The following is a 17,997-nucleotide window of genomic DNA, read 5'->3' on the forward strand; positions in this document are numbered from 1 at the left end:
ACAAATGCAATATTTGTGTCAAGGCGTTACTAAATGAGGATAAGCGAGTACCCTTGCACAGCAGAGTGTTGACGTCTACGGAATACAATGAACCAACGGACTGAAGAATGATAAAATAGGTTGAAAAAGGTTCAAAATAACAATTCTCGAGAAATAGGGGAATGTGATCATTAATTAATGCATAGTTTGCAATTAATATTGTAATCTAACTTCCGAAATCATAAAGCGACCAATGTTCTCCAGGTTACCTACTCGATTGAAGTTCTTTCTCTTTAAAAAAGAAATTCTTTGTTTTCTGAAGAAAGCTTTAACATAAAACGATAAAGTTAGGAAGAAAATAATTACTATTAATTTTAATTACTTAACAATTTTTAAAGAAAATGTATTAGAAAAAAAATTGGAATCTAAATTATTAAAACAAAGAACCTAAAACTAATAACCTTAAAAAATATAATATGATAACTAAAATAAATTATTAAAAGAAATCCCGCTAGGCAAGGTTCCGAAGTTACTGGCAGCGTCCCCCCTTTGAATCGCTAGACTAACTCTTTGTCAGAGGTAGCTGCCAGCTCTTCGGTCTCCTGTGATGTGTTTGATTAACATCCTCGTACCCATGGCAGAGAGTGACATGAGATCATAGCTGCTACACAGTTTTTCTCTTTATTGCTACTTATTTGTTAGAGCGCATACAAAGTAAGACGAAGTTGACATAAAGCCCGTAACTGGATGAATGACTTTGGCGTCCCCAATTAGGTGTTGAGCTTTCCTTAGTGCATCAAAATCAGGGGCATGTTAGAATGAAATTGGCGTTATATTTAAAAAAAGGATATCTACTAATTTATCAATATTATTAATCACTAATATTATTAATTTCACAAATTTCAGAATTTCTAATCTGTGAAATTATATAAACTGAAATTTTAATAAATTAAAAAAAACCTGAAGGAGGTTGCATAGCTCCCGAAAAGAAAAAGAATTTTGGCATTTTCTTTACACAAAGGTAGTTAGGTACTTATTTTAAAGCGGAACTCTATCTTTCTTAAAAGTAAGGAAGTTTTATTTAAATGTTTCAATATTGTATAACTAAAGACTTTCTAGCGCACAAAGGTGAAAGCAGGAAAATTGCAACTTGTGGATACTAGTAGGACCTAAATCAAACATAGGAAATGAAGGCAGTATTACTACATTGCTATGCTTTCTTTTGTTTTACAATGTATCATTAAATCTACTGCAATTGAGACAAGTGTAAATTAAAAATTTATAACACCCCCGACAAGTGAAGGTTACAGAAACTAGAAAAGAGCTGATAACTTTCAAACGGCTGAACCGATTTTCTTGGATTATAACTAAGAACACTCTCGATCAAGCTACCTTTCAAACAAAAAAAAAACTAAATTAAAATCGGTTCATTAGTTTAGGAGCTACGATGCCACAAACAGATACACAGATACACACGTCAAACTTATAACACCCCTCTTTTTGGGTCGGGGGTTAAAAAGAACTGAAAGAAAACGGGATTGTAGAGTGCTTTAAATATTTTTCTATCATATCTATCTAAAATATTGTATCTTTATCTATTGTAAAGTCCATTTCTAGTGAACAGAATATGCACTCGCTCTATTTGCCAGCTTCACGGTAGCAAATAATGTGAGCTAAGAGTAGGTACAATGATAGATTGAAAGGGACGGTCGTTGCTCTTTTGGCCGAGTAAGTACGGCGTACGGTACGTGCTTTGTGAACTTAATCTACTTATGTCGAAAATCGTAATATTATCTTCTCTATTAGGTAGTAGGCATATTTTATCGTACTAATATGCTTTAAGTAAGTAATTGTTTAAATCTTGTGCAAATAATTTACTTGTTTGAAAGACAAAGCGTGCCTACGCATTATTAATTAACATTAATAATAATGCAAATATCAAATGTGCTCAGGGCCGGATAAAGCCATTATAGAGGCCCCTGGGCTGTCCTTTTCAATAAGTACATGTAGTTAATATCTACAAGCTTATTTTGTGAAATTTTTAGTCTTTTAAAAATAGACCCAAAACTTTCCAAAGCAAACATCTCAACATGTTTACTTTCCGCAGTTTCGTGGGATATTGTGTAGGTATTCAAACAGATTCATATCACTTTTCATTGCGACCATTAGCAGAGTTTGAAACGCCGCGCATGCTGTAGGAGGCACCGGCGCACTATGATCAAAAATATTTTTAACCCCCGACCCAAAAAAAGGGGTGTTATAAGTTTGACATGTGTATCTGTGTATCTGTGTGTCTGTGTATCTGTGTATCTGTGTATCTGTGTGTCTGTGTATCTGTGTATCTGTCTGTGGCACCGTAGCGTCCAAACTAATGAACCGATTTTAATTTAGTTTTTTTTGTTTGAAAGGTGGCTTGATCGAGAGTGTTCTTAGCTATAATCCAAGAAAATCGGTTCAGCCGTTTGATAGTTATCGGCTCTTTTCTAGTTACTGTAACCTTCACTTGTCGGGGGTGTTATAAATTTTTAATTTACACTTGTTTGAAAAGTTTCCAATATACATAAATTATTTATCTTTTTTTTTAATTATTTGTCTTCGATATGTATCTTAAATTGTTGTAGGTACTATAAGTTCATTTTAAATTGTTGTAGGTCAAAGATTTTTACATTTTAAATTTCTGCATAACATTTCTTTTTAAGTAACAGTAAGATTTTACTACACAATTCTTTTTAATGTGGTGACTTAACCTTTTGCCATTGATAATGGAACGCTTTTAAAATTAAGACCGTTTCTTGCCATGTTGCATTCTTGAAAATCCTTCTCTGATATCTTGGAACGCAGACCAAGCTACTCCGCTCGCGTGCTAGGGCACTGATAAATAAATAATTAATTAATATTGAATATCATCCTTATCTACTTCAAATAGAGTTGTACTTATCCGAATTAGCAAAACTGCGCAGTAAATATTACTTACTACCTTTTGTTTTGTATTTCACAAGTCTAACTTCCAAATGTCACAGAAGGAGATTTATAATAGGTAGGTACCATTATATTTGATGTAAAATAGTAATGCACTAATTAGTAAATATGAATGATTATTATCTATTAGGTATCTTATTATTATCTTATCGAAAAAAATAACGGAAAACTACCTATCCATCTGTTTGTTTCCCTTTTACGACTAAACGGCATGATGCCTTTTTTATACACAGGAAATGCCTATCTCATACCCCTCTGTCAGGGTAAACGGAAGAGTTATGTGGGCATTACTTGGAAGTATTCACCGCGCTCCCGCCTTGCATTGCAGAGACTTCACTGCAAGGTCTACATCTCCTGAAGATGCTCCGGTGTCGGGGCGAAACGTGCGTCGAATGGTTTTGGGATTTGTGTGGTGTTGCGTATGGCTTGCTTGGTGACTGGCTTTTCCTGCATGTTTATAAGTGGGAGGGCGGGCGGTGCTTGTTGCATGCTGCATGTTACACTATACAGATTTGTTTGGATTAGCGGATTATAGCAAAATAAGCTTTTGGTTCCTTGTATAAAGATAATTTTACTATACATAACTAATTACACATAATTAATAAAAATATACATAATTAAGGTTGTTAGCTAGTTAGGTGTACCTATTTAGTTATTTATCTTCTGAGTCAGAAAAATTCAAAACCACATAAGCTTTTAAAATATTTATGTATAAATGTCAAATCAAGCAAAATCTAGTTTATTAAAATGCAGAACTTTTATTATGTTTGAAGACGGAAGCCGCTCATTATTATTTTCTTGCATTATTGCACTGATTTCAATCTCTTAATATTTTACATTCCTCGTTAATATAATTGCCATCGAGGCATTAATGTAAGTATTTAATTATATTAAAACATGTCGGCATTCCACTACAATATCTACATTTTTATGTCTTTATATTTAACTGCCAACTCGCCCTGCTGCGCTTGAGATGATTTTTTTGAAAATTGGTGAGGTGGTTCATTTTAAAAAATTCTTGAAATTACCAATTTTCGTGGATATAGCTTCAAATAGACTGACTTTCATGCTTTCATTTTCTATCTAACCCCACTGGAATAACCGAAAATCTTTCCGTGAGTGCCTGCGTTATAAAAGGAATCTACTGTCAAAATTTCAAATTTGTAACCCCAGCAGTTTAGGCTGAGCATTGATAGATCATTCGGCCAGTTAAACAGGACAAGTCTAAAAATGTAGATTTTCCAACTTAGATTAGATCTAAATACCTATTATGTATGGTACCGAAAGTATATAAGTACTTCATATAATATAAGCTGTCCATTATCTGTTTTATAATATCAATTTTATTAATAGATATGCAAAAATCGGAGCTGAATGTTTTCGAGCGCTATTATACCTAAGTGTCGCTTAGAGGTCGAGCCGCGTAGAACTTCGCCCAAGGCTCTCCGGCTTGTGTCGTCGACCCGCCATCACCTTGCTTCGCACTTACGCAATTCGTTAATCTTATTATCTGCATGCACACCCGCGCGACCTCGCTGGCCCCTCTCACCCCTCGCCAAATATGACGCTTGCACTGGATACAGATACTAATTCTGGCCACTTTGTATTCACTTAAACTAAGCGATTTTTCAAACATACTTGAACTGCACATGACGAAAATAACATTTTATCACCTTAGCTAGTTCCATAATCGAAAGTAATTAAGTGCAAGGAAAGCATTTCACTATATTCTGAAATTAAAAGTGCCTCTACGACGAGTGCTACGCCTCGTAGCGGACCGGTCAACGGAAAAGCGGCGGAGAGAGGAGTGCCGGTGGGACGAGCCTGCGCGCGCGCCACCCGCGCGTATTTATTCGCAAGGCCACGCCAGCGCCGGGCCAGTGCGCACACGACACTCGCACGCGGTATACGATTAGCAGCGTGTGAGACACCGCGCTATCGCGATCACAATCCAAACACTAATGTTACGTTCAGTTCACTTTTAAAAAGCTTATCATTACGGAAATAAATACTAAATAAGTTTCAAAATGATAGCAATGCTAACGAACTCAAAGCTCCTGTGGGCGCTGTGGCAAGTGGTGAGCTACTGTTCTTCGCGTACGACGCTGCCGTTGCTGCTGACGGTCGTCGTGATGTTTTTGGCGATGCGGCTTATACACTCAGTGCGTGAAAGCCGAAAGTTGCCGCCCGGGCCGTGGAGTCCACCCGTCGTCGGCTACCTCCCATTCCTCGGAGTACGCCACAAAACCTTCTTGGAGCTCGCTAAAAGTTACGGTGCACTGTTTTCTACACGTCTTGGAAATAAGCTAACTATTGTGATGAGTGACTACAAGTTGATCAGGGAAGCATTTCGCCGAGAAGAGTTTACCGGTCGACCGAACACTCCACTCATGAATATTTTGGATGGTCTTGGTAAGTCAATCATTTTGTGTAATGATACTGTAAAAATGTACCTACCTATTTGCACTTAACCGCTTTGACTTTAAAAACTTTGAAAAGTTAACTTGAGATCTACTGTCAAGTTTGACAGCTGAGTCTATTATAAAACATGTTATATAGAAAAATTTCATATAGTTTTCAATTTCATTCAATAGTTTCATAGAAAAATGATAACTTGAAACTAGAAAAAATTACAATGGAGTATAATAGAGTTGCATGTAAATACCTACGGCCCACTTGCTCCCCGGCTCCGCAAAGCACCGCCCACAAACAGTTTCTTACCTCCTCCCTGTACACAGGTATCATCAATAGCGAGGGCCGTCTTTGGAAAAACCAGCGCCGGTTCTTGCACGAAAAGCTTCGTGAATTTGGAATGACTTACATGGGCAATGGAAAGAAAATCATGGAGGCGAGAATTAAGGTACCTACCCGTTTATTTTTTGAACGTGTAAACAAAAGAATCGTGCTAAATATTTTTTTTAATTATAAAATATTTTACTTAAAATATATATTAACAAAATGTTTTTTTCTTTAGAGCGAAGTTCATGAGTTGATCGACAATCTGCAACGTATGGAAGGCGAAGCAGTAGATGCTGCTCCACTGCTTGCTTTAGGAGTATCAAATGTGATTTGCGGAATTACAATGTCAGTACACTTCAGTCACGGCGATGCTCGATTCGCAAGGCTTAACCATTTAATCGAAGAAGGCATGAAGCTTTTCGGTGAAATTCACTATGGAGAATACATACCTCTTTATAACGTAAGTAATTTAGATCGCTTAGACTAAAAATCCTATTTTTTTATTGTAAAAGTATAAAATTAATGTTTCTTTATTTTTGTGCAGTATCTTCCTGGCAAAGCTCAAGTGCAAGAAAAAGTGGCAAGAAATCGCGAAGAAATGTTTGCTTTCTATCAAACGTTGATCGACGAGCACCGGAACACGCTTGATATGGACAACGCTAGAGATTTAATTGACGTCTATTTAATCGAAATAGAAAAGGCTAAAATGGAAGGCAGAGAAGGAGATTTATTTGAAGGCAGAGATCATGGTAAGTTTATTGATACAACTGAATATAATGGCAGTTAAAATTAAAAGTGTTTCCTTTATAATTTCATAGTGAAAAAACAAAACTTAATTTTTTTGTTTATTTCAGAATTGCAAATCAAACAAATTCTTGGTGATCTATTTTCGGCTGGCATGGAAACCATTAAATCGTCATTGCTATGGATGATTGTCTTCATGTTGAGGAACCCAGACGTAAAACGTCGCGTGCAAGAAGAACTGGATTCTGTTGTTGGTCGCGAGCGTCTGCCTACGATAGAAGATATGCCAAATCTTCCTTACACTGAGACAACTATACTTGAAACATTACGCATGTCAAGCATCGTGCCCCTAGCTACGACACACTCCCCTACAAAGTGAGTAGACACATTTTTTTATATTTAAAAACATGTGTTTGAGTAATGTTTAATGAATTGAATGACTCTTATTTCAAAGCTCTTAAAATTAGCGAATTATGTACTAATTATAACGTCTTTTACAGGGACGTCTATCTCAACGGTTACACAATTCCTGCGGGATCGCAAGTCGTGCCTCTAATCAATTGCGTCCACATGGATCCAAACCTTTGGGAGGAGCCGAATAAATTTAACCCGAGCAGGTTCATAGATGAAAACGGTAAAATTAAGCGACCGGAATTTTTCATGCCGTTCGGAGTCGGAAGGCGGATGTGCCTGGGGGACGTGTTGGCGCGCATGGAAATGTTCATGTTCTTCGCGAGCATGATGCACCAGTTCGACGTGGAGACGGAGGCGGGCGCCGCGCCGCCGTCGCTGGAGGGCACGGTGGGCGCTACGATCGCGCCGAAAGCTTTCCGCGTGAAGTTCGTGGCGCGCGCGCCGCCCGCGCCGCCCGCCGCCGCCGCGCTCGACCACCCGCACCTGCGTCACGTGGGCGCCCACTGAGCGCGCTACGCCTACGCCGCTAGCCACTACATACCCACCAGTATTCCGTGATCACTCGTTTTAGAGCGCATCGATGACAAATTTAATTTAAGTATATATTAGTAAGTGACGACGTCGCCCCAGCGATCGTCTAGGCTGTGCATAAAGTGTTCAATAAAATAGTAATCGAACTTTACTTTAGGTGTATTGAAAATTCCCATCGTTGAGATTATGAATTGTTATTTTATATCTTCAGTATTATGTATAGGTTTTCGATCTATGAGATCGTCGTTAATCACATACATCGAATGAATCAGTTTCGTAACGAAATGTAGTTAGTTCACTGACATCTTAAGCTCTAGTTCCCTATACCAAAATAAATGTATAATTATTATCGTTATTTATTAGTAAGTATCACTTGAGAGTGTTGTCTGTTGAGTGTGATCTCATGTTCAATGTGTGAGTATACATTAGTATTTTGTTAAGGTTTGTACGTGTTCATTTTTACATTTCTAGTTAAATATGTACCACCTATCATGAGTAATATACTAAGTAGCATTCCATGGTAGCGTAGAACCAACAACTAGTCTAAGAGCGGCAAACTCTGTCGCTGTAGGTAGATTATTATTTTTAATTGTGTAACTTTGACGATTTGAACTTTGATTCCTTTTACATCAGAAAAATAGTTCGCAACCAAGTTGCTTTTAATAAATTCCAGTTTCATGTGTTCATTTGGATTGTTATAAATTGCCTTTTTTCGTAAAACTGTTATTTACGCTAGCTTTGTAAATATTGCATTACGTACTTTTAGTGGATTACAAGATTGTAGTTTGGAATAAATGATAATCATTTCATATGACGCAATATCTTTAATTTTTATAATACTTATTACCTTACCATACTGACCATACTCTTTTATCAACCAATACTTATAATTATATCCCGAAATCCTTTCCTATCTTTTTCCGGAGTCAAGGAGATAAACCCATTCGTCACTGAATATGCCTAATGTCAGCAAAAATCTTACAAATAAAAGAAATTTATCTCCACATACTGAGTAGGTATGCCATAGCTACGGTCTAATTGCTAGAAATAAGAAACCAGACAGTATACAAATATTTCTCGTTAAATTATAAGACTTTCATACAATATGATGAAGCCTTTACAAAAGCGACTAATTGATTGCGCATATCGAATCTAATGGAAGCTATAATATAAATTCATAATCATTCATAATAGCCAAATTCTAATTCTTTAGATGGTCAGTAGTACTATTGCAGCATCAGTTTAAGGAGTTAGAGCTTGGAGTATACCTAGTGACAGAGTTTATACTTGGTAGCCACAATTTCTATTCTTCTCTTAATCTCCCGCGTTTTAGGAGGGCAGTTATAATTTGGCATTTAATTGTCCTGCAGGTATAAAAATGATCAACACACACAAAAATATTCGTATTCTACGTTGTGTAAACACAAATGCTGATCTGACTTCCGAGGGCCGGTTGAAGTCATAATAACCTTTTATCTATTGTTCGCGAAAGCCGAACTATGAAACTATTTCACCATTACCTAAAGGTGGATGGATTAGATAATGCCGTCTGCCCGGCTAGAATGGGCAGTAGATAAAAATTATATCCCCGATTATATCCACTGATTTCTATGACATCAGTGGATATAATCGGAGGATATAATTTTTATCTACTGCCCATGCTTGCCGGGCTGATGTACCTACACAGTTCCCATTCTACCAATCTTTGCATTTTATATTTTGTATTTATTTAAATTAATATCAAATTCGATCAAGGAAATGCAACGCATACTTACTGTTACACAGACAGACTTACATTCGTATTTATAATATTGATATGGATAGGTGCTATACTTTATTTCTGGTAAAAGCGCAAGTGAAGCAAGCGCAAATCGTTTTATAATATTGCCCAACAGAAGCGTACGTTGAGTCCGTTTAAGCACCCCTCTTATAAAAGTTAACCTTACCATACCTTCGCCAGTCACCATTGCCGCTCTCCCCAAATTCGAGTTTTTAATAAAATAGACAACTTAATACTACTAACTAATTTTTTATTATAATTATTGAAAAAAAGCTATTTCAGGTATTACTTTCTACATAAATTCCTCACTTAAAATACACAACCTATCCGTTGTATGTAGCTGGTTAGATTTTACAGCTGCAATTTAATTTAATGGCTCGCAAATGTATAAAACTTTTGGTGGCGTCAAGGCAATGCCTACTTCTCCCTTCATTTGCTCAGCCGTTGGTGGATCTGAAGATAGACGAATTCTAAACGCTCTTACAAGACGAGCTAAGAGGCCAACTGTTAACATACGTGAAAGTTCATCACCAGGGCACATTCGTTTACCTAAAATAATGTGTAAGTATTATCCACTATTATCACATCCTAAAAGTAAATAAATATCAACATAATTTAAGGTTAGAATTTGTTCCTCAAAACACCATGTTCGATTTGGTGTGACGTCATTGTTGTTTTAACGTGTGAAACGCAACACTTTGAAATAATTAATGATGCCCGCGTCTTTGTCCGCGTGGTATAAGCTTATAAAAAATCACGCAAGAATTTTTTGATTATCCGGAATAAAAAGTAGCCTATGTGTTAATTCATAGTATTGGCTATCAGCATTGCAAATTTCAGCCAAATAAGTTCAGTCAATGAGGCAAGGACTAACAAACATCAAAATTCAAACTTTCATATATTTCATAATATTATTAGGATGAGTATTATTAATCAAATTAAATAAACCTACTTGTAGCAAAGCCAATGAATCAAACGACCGATTATCATAAAGTAATGGAACCTTCTCTTCCTTCTCTATTATAATGTAGAGACAGAGGAATATATTTTGCTATATTGGCATTAACAATATAATCGTACTAATGTTTTAATCTTACCGTCTACTACAGGACTTACCAGTTTGAAAAGGTATGAACTCCTGAGGCTTTAACAACTCTCCATGTTCGTCAATAAATCTTTTTGGATTGAAGCTTTCAGGATCTTCCCAAACATCTGGATCCATGTGAATTGCCCACTGCAACGGTATGACCATGGTCCCCGCGGGTATTCGATAATTTCCCAAGAAAGTGTCCTAATAATAATATCCTCAATTAAAAACCTTTTTGAAAACAAGATTTTATTTAAGCCTTGTAAGAAAATGAAATGTTAAGGCAAACAGCCCAAACACGACGGAGTTATGATGGGTACTTGAGGACCACCTCCCGGCTCCAGCATGGAATCCTAGACATCATCTGGATTCATAAAACCTACTTGTCAAGACAAAACTAACGAGCTTCAACATGGTAGAGAAATTGTTATAAAATAAAATTTTGCTACGGTTTCTGCACTGTACCGTTCCTACTGCACTGTAAACACCATCATTCACTCTTTGCAGAGCTAAATGCTAATTGAGCAGGAAATCCAGCAGCCGAATACGTATCCGGTCATCTTTTAATATTAATAAATTGATATATTTTAACCAAAAAGAAAATATCATGGAGAATAATAATAATAGAAACCCTAAGTTGAAAATCGAAAAAGCAGCCTTTAGAAACGACGGACCGATTAACAGTTGCGTTATTAGAATTTTCGAAATTCAAGGATGCAAATGGAGCAGTGATTTTTTAATATATCTATTTACCTATAAAATTAATGATTTTGTATTTTTTTTTGTAATATATAGATTGTTTGATTGAAGCTGGAAGAAATCTCTTTTCAGAGATAAGCATTTCCTTTGTACATAGCTTAATTTATCATAACTTTGTAACTATAATTTTGGTACATGAAAAATAAATAAATAAATAAATTGTTGGTACGCACTTGTATACATCCATGAGGTATCCCTACAGGTACAATCGATCTCAAACGTTGAGTTTCGCAGATCACTGCCATGAGATAAGGCAGTTTTAAACTATCAACCGCACATTCCTCCGGATACACTGTTAATATTTCCTCTCGCACTTTTTCCTGGACAAAATAACATATATTATTATACATAATATACCTACCAAAGATTGAAACCTTTGTCGCACCATTTATTTTAGGGGTTTTCTAAAAGCTCGTCTCTTCATTCAATCCCAATCATAGATTAATAACGCCGAGAAACCCGAAGAAAAATTAAAAACAACTTTCCCATATGAAAGCGGAGGCTCTATTAATGCATTAAATGCTATCCTTTTTGTCACGATCTTTGTTAAGAAAATGAAGTTATCTCACTATGACGCTCGCGTTTTGTACTAAATAGGCTTTTAGGCTTTTTGGCGCTACTATTCTAAACTTCAACCATTTATTAGGAACATAAATATGCACAAATATTATGAATATTTAGATTACACCTATAGACTTCAATTAAAGTAGCCGTTATCTTTGTGAAATTAGTAAGGTGGGATGGGATATTTAATAGATGTTGTCAAAATATGAAAACACTTACTTGTACTTCAGGATACAGGGCCAAGTATAATAAAACCCACGAAAAGGTAACAGCTGTAGTATCCAGACCCGCACCAAACATATCAGCTAAAAGATAATACATCTGCTCGTCTCTCATAAAGTGAGCGTTCTCTTCTCCATTCTCATATCGCCTCTTTTGTTCGGCCAGGAAACTGTCCAAAATACATTCATCTTTTGAGGGAATAAGTACTTTGGGGTCGAAATAATGCACTTCAGCATTCGACGTATGTTTACTATATTTTATACATTTGATGAAACCTTCATGATGCTCATTAAATATATTTGCATGTTCATTGTATTCAGATCCTGGAGGGGTTTCCAAACCCAGAATCCTTCGACGCGTCGCTATAATACTAGCGTAAAGTCTATGCGTTTGAGCTTGCCCGCGAACTAACACTTGCATTGTCTTCTGTGTTGATGGAGATATAAATCTGAAATGTTTTTGCATAAACATAGACATTTAGGATACAATAATTATTGGACTTGCTGAATAGGATTTCATAATATGTATGACCGACTAAACTCACTTGTTTGTCGGAATATGTCAGACATCAGCAGAGTCTGCAGGATGCCGCGTCGCGTGCAGAGTGCATAAGCCATTTGAATAAGGTCCTTGGACGGGCTTAAAACTAGTCGGGCATACTCCGACAAACAAGTGAAGTTTAGTCGATCACGCATAAAGTTCATAATCAATATTATTCACAATAGTTTAAACCAAAGACTTACGCGAAAATTGTATGTCTATGGTTTAAACACTGAATAGTAAAGCAAAAAAAAAAAAATAAGTAAGTAAATACAGTTTCAAAATTTCTGAAAATATTAAAAAGACGTCACTACATAGAATACCTATCTGTCTTGTCCTAAGATCTTTTATTATTATCAGTGTCAGTGGCACTTAAAATCGTTTATTTTTCGTATGGTTCGCGTTCTCACCAGTACCGCAAAGTTCAGCGTGAATTTTCATAGAGACATAATATTTAAATCAGCTTACCGCACAAAAGGCAAAAAGTTCACAACGCCTGCTACACCCATTTCATGACAGCCCTCTTCTTGTATTTGTCTGAACCAATTCCACGTTTTATCCTCTAGTGGAAATTTAAATCCAAATATTATATCATTGATGACATTCCCCAAGGAATTCGTAATCATACTCGGTAGAGATATCGGTGTCCCACGAGTTTCTTTAACATTCTGTAATATTTTTTTAGGTCTACAATTGTTTAAAACGAATTCATGGTGTGAAACTAATGTTCAAATAAAAATATTTAGCTATGAATAAAGAATTAGCGTCCTCCAAAAAAATTACAAAAGCAGCACGAGTTTGTTGGCTTTTGCGCCCAGTCTTCGTTTAGATCGTTATCACACATATCACTATCACATTTAATATTATAAAGGCGAAAGTTTGTGTGTGTGTATGTCTGTGTGTTATAAATTTTTAATTTACACTTGCGTTTATATTCTTCAAGATGAGTACCTACCTACTAATCTGCAATATTGTAATAGGTATTATTGCTCGATAAATAGGATTTTGCATTGCTCGAAAATATTAAATAGTAGTAAATTAGTAGTTTTTATTTCGTAGATTAGGTAGGTATGTTTTTAATTTAAATAGCTTCTTGTTATGAAGTAGATAAAGAGTTCTTTTTTAGGGTTCCGTACCTCAAAAGGAAAAACGGAACCTTTATAGGATCACTTTGTTGTCTGTCTGTCTGTCCGTCCGTCCGTCCGTCCGTCCGTCGTGTCTGTCAAGAAAACCTATAGGGTACTTCCCGTTGACCTAGAATCATGAAATTTGGCAGGTAGGTGGGTATTATAGTAGAAGTAAAGGATTAAATCTGAAAACCGTGAATTTGAGGTTACATCACAGAAAAAAAAATTAAAATGTGTTTTAATTTTCAAAGTAAGATAACTATACCAAGTGGGGTATCATATGAAAAGGCTTTACTTGTACATGTACATTCTAAAACACATTTTTATTTATTTTTAAGCATGATAGTTTTTGATTTATCGTGCAAAATGTTGGAAAATAACCGAGTACGGAACCCTCGGTCTGCGAGTCTGACTCGCACTTGGCCGGTTTTAATTATTTTTAGAATATTTATAACACAGGTAGGTACTCCTAGTACAGCGAGCAATCTTCCACTCGGCCAATAATAATGAATGTTTTACTAATGGTTGTATTATTTTATCATTTTAGTAAATAAATAAATAAGTCTTTTTTTTTTGATTTTCAACAAGAATATTAGTTATTTCAATCATGACTAACATTCCCCTTTCCCCTCCAACTAAGCGCAAAGCTTGTGCTAGGAGTGGGTACGATAATACTACGTTGCAATGCTACTCAACGTCGATTTACTTTACTTTTATTTTATCTTACTTGAATCAATTCATGGACTCCGCTTGAAATGCGTTTAGCCAATTTTTCTCGAACTACGCCGTGTTTGCTCATTCCAAAACTTTTAAGCCATGTTGTTACCAGCTTCCGTTGATCTTTCCATAATGCTCCCTCAGCGCATATGATTCCTGTAGTTATACATTTTTTTTCTAATCCATACTTATTCTAAATATATCCATATTCCATACTAATTACTAATATGTAATCCATATTAATATTATAATCCATACCTCCATACTAATATTATAAATGCAAAAGTGTGTATGTCTGTCTGTCTGTCTGTCTGCTAACTTTTCACGGCCCAACATTTTAACAGATTTTGACAAAATTTGGTACAGAGTTAGCTTATATCCCGGGGACGGACATAGGCTACTTTTTATCCTGGAAAATCAAAGAGTTCCCACGGGGTTCCTAACAACCCATCCGCTTAACCGATTGGTATGAAATTTGGTACCGAGGTAGCTTGCGTCCCTGTAATTGACATAGGCAACTTTTTATTCCGGAAAATCAAACAGTCCCCACGGGCTCTTTAAAAACCTAAATCCACGCGGACGAAGTCACGGGCATCCTTTAGTAATATATAAATGCAAAAGTGGTTGTCGGGACGGGACAGACGGGATTTTGAGAAACTTTATGTTTGAGCATACCATACTCCCTTCCATACTTTACATATGCGTAGATGATAGAATGATAGAGCCATTACCTACCGAAGAACGAAAATAATAATATTTACCATTGCCTTTCATTATACCATGCGTCAAGTACAATGGCGCACGTCCAGAGAAGGCATCCTTAGAAAACGCTTCCCTAATTAATCGATGATCAGACAAAACCACAGTATAAATGGTCCCCATCTGCAAGCTGTAAATTGGACCATATCGCTTCGATAGCTCAGTCAGGGTCAAATGCGGGTGATGTCGGTCAAGGTAAGGCAGGTAACCCACAATGGGTAGACCCCACGGGCCGGGTGGCAACTGTTTCCATTGGTTTATCTTTTTAAATATCCAAAATCCCAAAACGAATGCCACAATCCACACAAAAATGAAATCCATTTCTGAAAATAAAACAAAAATCGTAAAATTTTAACTAAAACCCAGAAAATTACGAATAAAGCTTTTCTTTCTTCCAAGGATTTTTGAGTCCCGAATATTGCTTCAGAATACATTATAGTATTGCTTAGACCTTTTGGAGCTTTTGAGGAATTTTCCTTTTGAGGTACGGTACGGTACCCTAAAAATCGGCCGGAAAAATTCTAGGTCAAAGGGAAGTACCCTATAGATTTTCTTGACAGACACGACAGACGGTCAGACAGACCGACAGACAGACAGACAACAAAGAGATCTTATAAGGGTTCCGTTTTTCCTTTTGAGGTACGGAACCCTAATAGTTTATGCGTTGACATGTCATAATATTATCACAAACAACAAGTTACGAGATTGAAAAACAATTCCATGGAACTTTTAGCATCCCTCGATTTTGCTGGCATCGTAAAAAATTCCAATAAGATAAAAAAATAACGCATGTTAACAACGACCCGGCGGGTATCAATAATTCATTTGACCTGTCCATATTTAAGTATGAATGAGCAAAACAAGTGTTTATCTCGCTATCAAATAACGCTTAGAAAATATGTTATGTTAGTTCTGTTATTTTTTTATACTAGTTGGCCCGTCTCGTCAGCGTGAAGCGGGCACGGACAGGCAGACAAAAATGGAAAAAAAAACCGCTCAAGTGCGAATCGGAATTGCACACGAAGGGTTCCGTACCATCGTACAAGAACCACAACATTTAATTTTTTTTCTGGTGTAATCACAAATTCACCGGTATTTTTTGGACATTTTGCACGATAAATCAAAAACTTTTAATAGTTATCTTACTGTGAAATTAATTCACACCCCTGATCACCCCCCCTCCTCCGTTTTTAGAGTTCCGTTCCTCATAAGGAAAAAAGGAATAGAATCACTTTGTGGTTTGTATTGTCTGTCTGTCTGTCCATCCGTCTGTCCGTCCGTCGTGTCAATAAAGAAAACCTATAGGGTACTTCCCGTTGACCTAGAATTATGAAAGGCAGGTAAAAAAGGTACACTAATTGTTAAAGGTAATCAATTACTACCTTTAACAATTAGTGTGCAAATTCAAACATTTGTGGACATACACTTGCAAGTACGCTGGAAGAGGTGTGCCATAACAAACTGACACCGTGCCGAATTGAAACGCCCGCTCACCAAGCATATTGGGAATTATATTTGATACATTGTGTTAAATATCCTTCGTGTTCTCATCACCGATATATCTGGTTCCGAGTACGCTAATAAGACGCTCAATGTTGTTATCAGTGCCAAAATGGTGAAAATCAAGATATTTGAAAAACAAGTCGACAATCGCAATGCAGTAACTACTTGTATTAGTAGAGGTCAGTGCTGTTAATGCATACCTACCTACTTTTCAAAGTTCAAATATTCTATGATATAGAAATAAAAATAACTCAGACAAAAATAAAAAAATAAAAAGATTTTAATTCAAACAATAATAATTTGATACTATAAAACGTATCAAATTTTATCGATGTTGAATATCGACGGTTCGATAACATTTTGATCTATGCAATCTTCAATGTCATTCATTTAGGTGTAACCTTACAAATCTACAACGAATAGAGCAGTGCTGCCAACTATATAAAAACGGTTAACCCACGTGAATGTGACGCATAGTTCGGCATGCAGGCTATAAAACATAATAATAATATACTTATCCGATGCAATAACGTCGACAAGACAAGTGAACAATATAACATAGGTATAATACACTAACCTTACTTATGCAGAGGCACTAGTATTCTTGAAAATGATGATATCACAAAGAGAAGTCATGAAGCCCAGTAGCGACCGCCTATCTATAACAATCTACCAGTCACGTGGGCTGACGGGTGCCAACTGACACTACGCGCCATGAGCAGTTCATGAAAAAATTTGGAATTCATATTATCAGAGCATAGCAATGTTTTACGTTTTAAAGATTTATGCTAATAAGGTATTCCAGAAACCACCGGACTTACTTAACATTTATGAATGCTGTAGATCTTGAGGGAGATAAAATGATAATACAGTTGTCTCGCAATCAGTACATAGATCCATCTTAGGTATTCAGAGCTACAGTAGAGGTCAATTTTTTGTCAGAGACCAGTTTTTATTCATCGTCGACGTTGGACGATGAAAAACATTGTTCGATCAGCGGCGGATCGTAACGACCTGAGGCCCGAGGCGCGAGGCCCTCTTTAGACCTTACAAAATAAGCGTAAGTGAAGCGAGCATGAATTTTTTCTTTAACTTTACAGAAATTTTACTTACACGCGCTCAGGAAGCAGCATTGAACTTTCGGTGCTTTAAACTTTTTCAGACGACTTAATTTTTCTTAACTATGAATGCTTTTTTGATGCCTGATGTATGAAGTTTGATAGCCATGGTCTAAACTCAAAACTGAATGATCTACAAATCTACATGATCCATGCACTTAGCATACTTGCTACTCATGATTCTGAGTACGTGTTTACTAAAATTGATGTTAAAAATTAATAACAAAAAATTTCTTAGTGCTTGAAGATAAAGTTTTTGAAGAGTACTTTTTTCCAGTACCATGACATTATGAATCTGAGATATGGTTGCTAACTATGGGCCTCACAAGAAAGTTTGGAGTTTATCTACGTGATCAATTCAGAAATGAGGAGATCCGAAGGACAACGAGAGTAACCGACACAGCTCAACAGGTTGCGAAGCTGAAGTGGCAATGG

The 17,997-nt window shown here is 36.4% G+C and overlaps 2 protein-coding genes across 3 annotated transcripts; one reads left to right on the forward strand and one right to left on the reverse strand.

Annotated features, from left to right (window-relative positions):
- Positions 1 to 4,766: 4,766 nt before the first annotated feature.
- Positions 4,767 to 8,200, forward strand: LOC123881161 (cytochrome P450 18a1). The gene is made up of 6 exons (XM_045929780.1): positions 4,767 to 5,370; positions 5,697 to 5,818; positions 5,933 to 6,157; positions 6,242 to 6,446; positions 6,552 to 6,816; positions 6,942 to 8,200. Exons 1-6 carry the CDS (start codon positions 4,986 to 4,988, stop codon positions 7,360 to 7,362), a joined length of 1,623 nt encoding a protein of 540 aa, XP_045785736.1. The 5' UTR covers positions 4,767 to 4,985; the 3' UTR covers positions 7,363 to 8,200.
- A 1,236-nt stretch (positions 8,201 to 9,436) lies between these two features.
- Positions 9,437 to 17,168, reverse strand: LOC123881162 (cytochrome P450 306a1). Of its 2 annotated transcripts, none has more exons than XM_045929781.1 (8): positions 17,022 to 17,168; positions 14,944 to 15,264; positions 14,193 to 14,338; positions 12,807 to 13,006; positions 11,796 to 12,246; positions 11,186 to 11,332; positions 10,283 to 10,457; positions 9,437 to 9,715 (listed from the first exon to the last, which is right to left on the reverse strand). In XM_045929781.1, the coding sequence occupies exons 2-8, from the start codon at positions 15,260 to 15,262 to the stop codon at positions 9,531 to 9,533; spliced, it is 1,623 nt and encodes a 540-aa protein (XP_045785737.1). In that variant the 5' UTR covers positions 15,263 to 15,264; positions 17,022 to 17,168; the 3' UTR covers positions 9,437 to 9,530. The 2 variants fall into 2 exon arrangements, with proteins under 2 accessions (XP_045785737.1, XP_045785738.1); XM_045929782.1 differs by having other exon boundaries at positions 17,027 to 17,158.
- Positions 17,169 to 17,997: the final 829 nt, after the last annotated feature.

The sequence above is a fragment of the Maniola jurtina genome, chromosome 3, assembly GCF_905333055.1.
Source record: "Maniola jurtina chromosome 3, ilManJurt1.1, whole genome shotgun sequence".
In the NCBI taxonomy this organism is placed as follows: Eukaryota; Metazoa; Arthropoda; class Insecta; order Lepidoptera; family Nymphalidae; genus Maniola; species Maniola jurtina.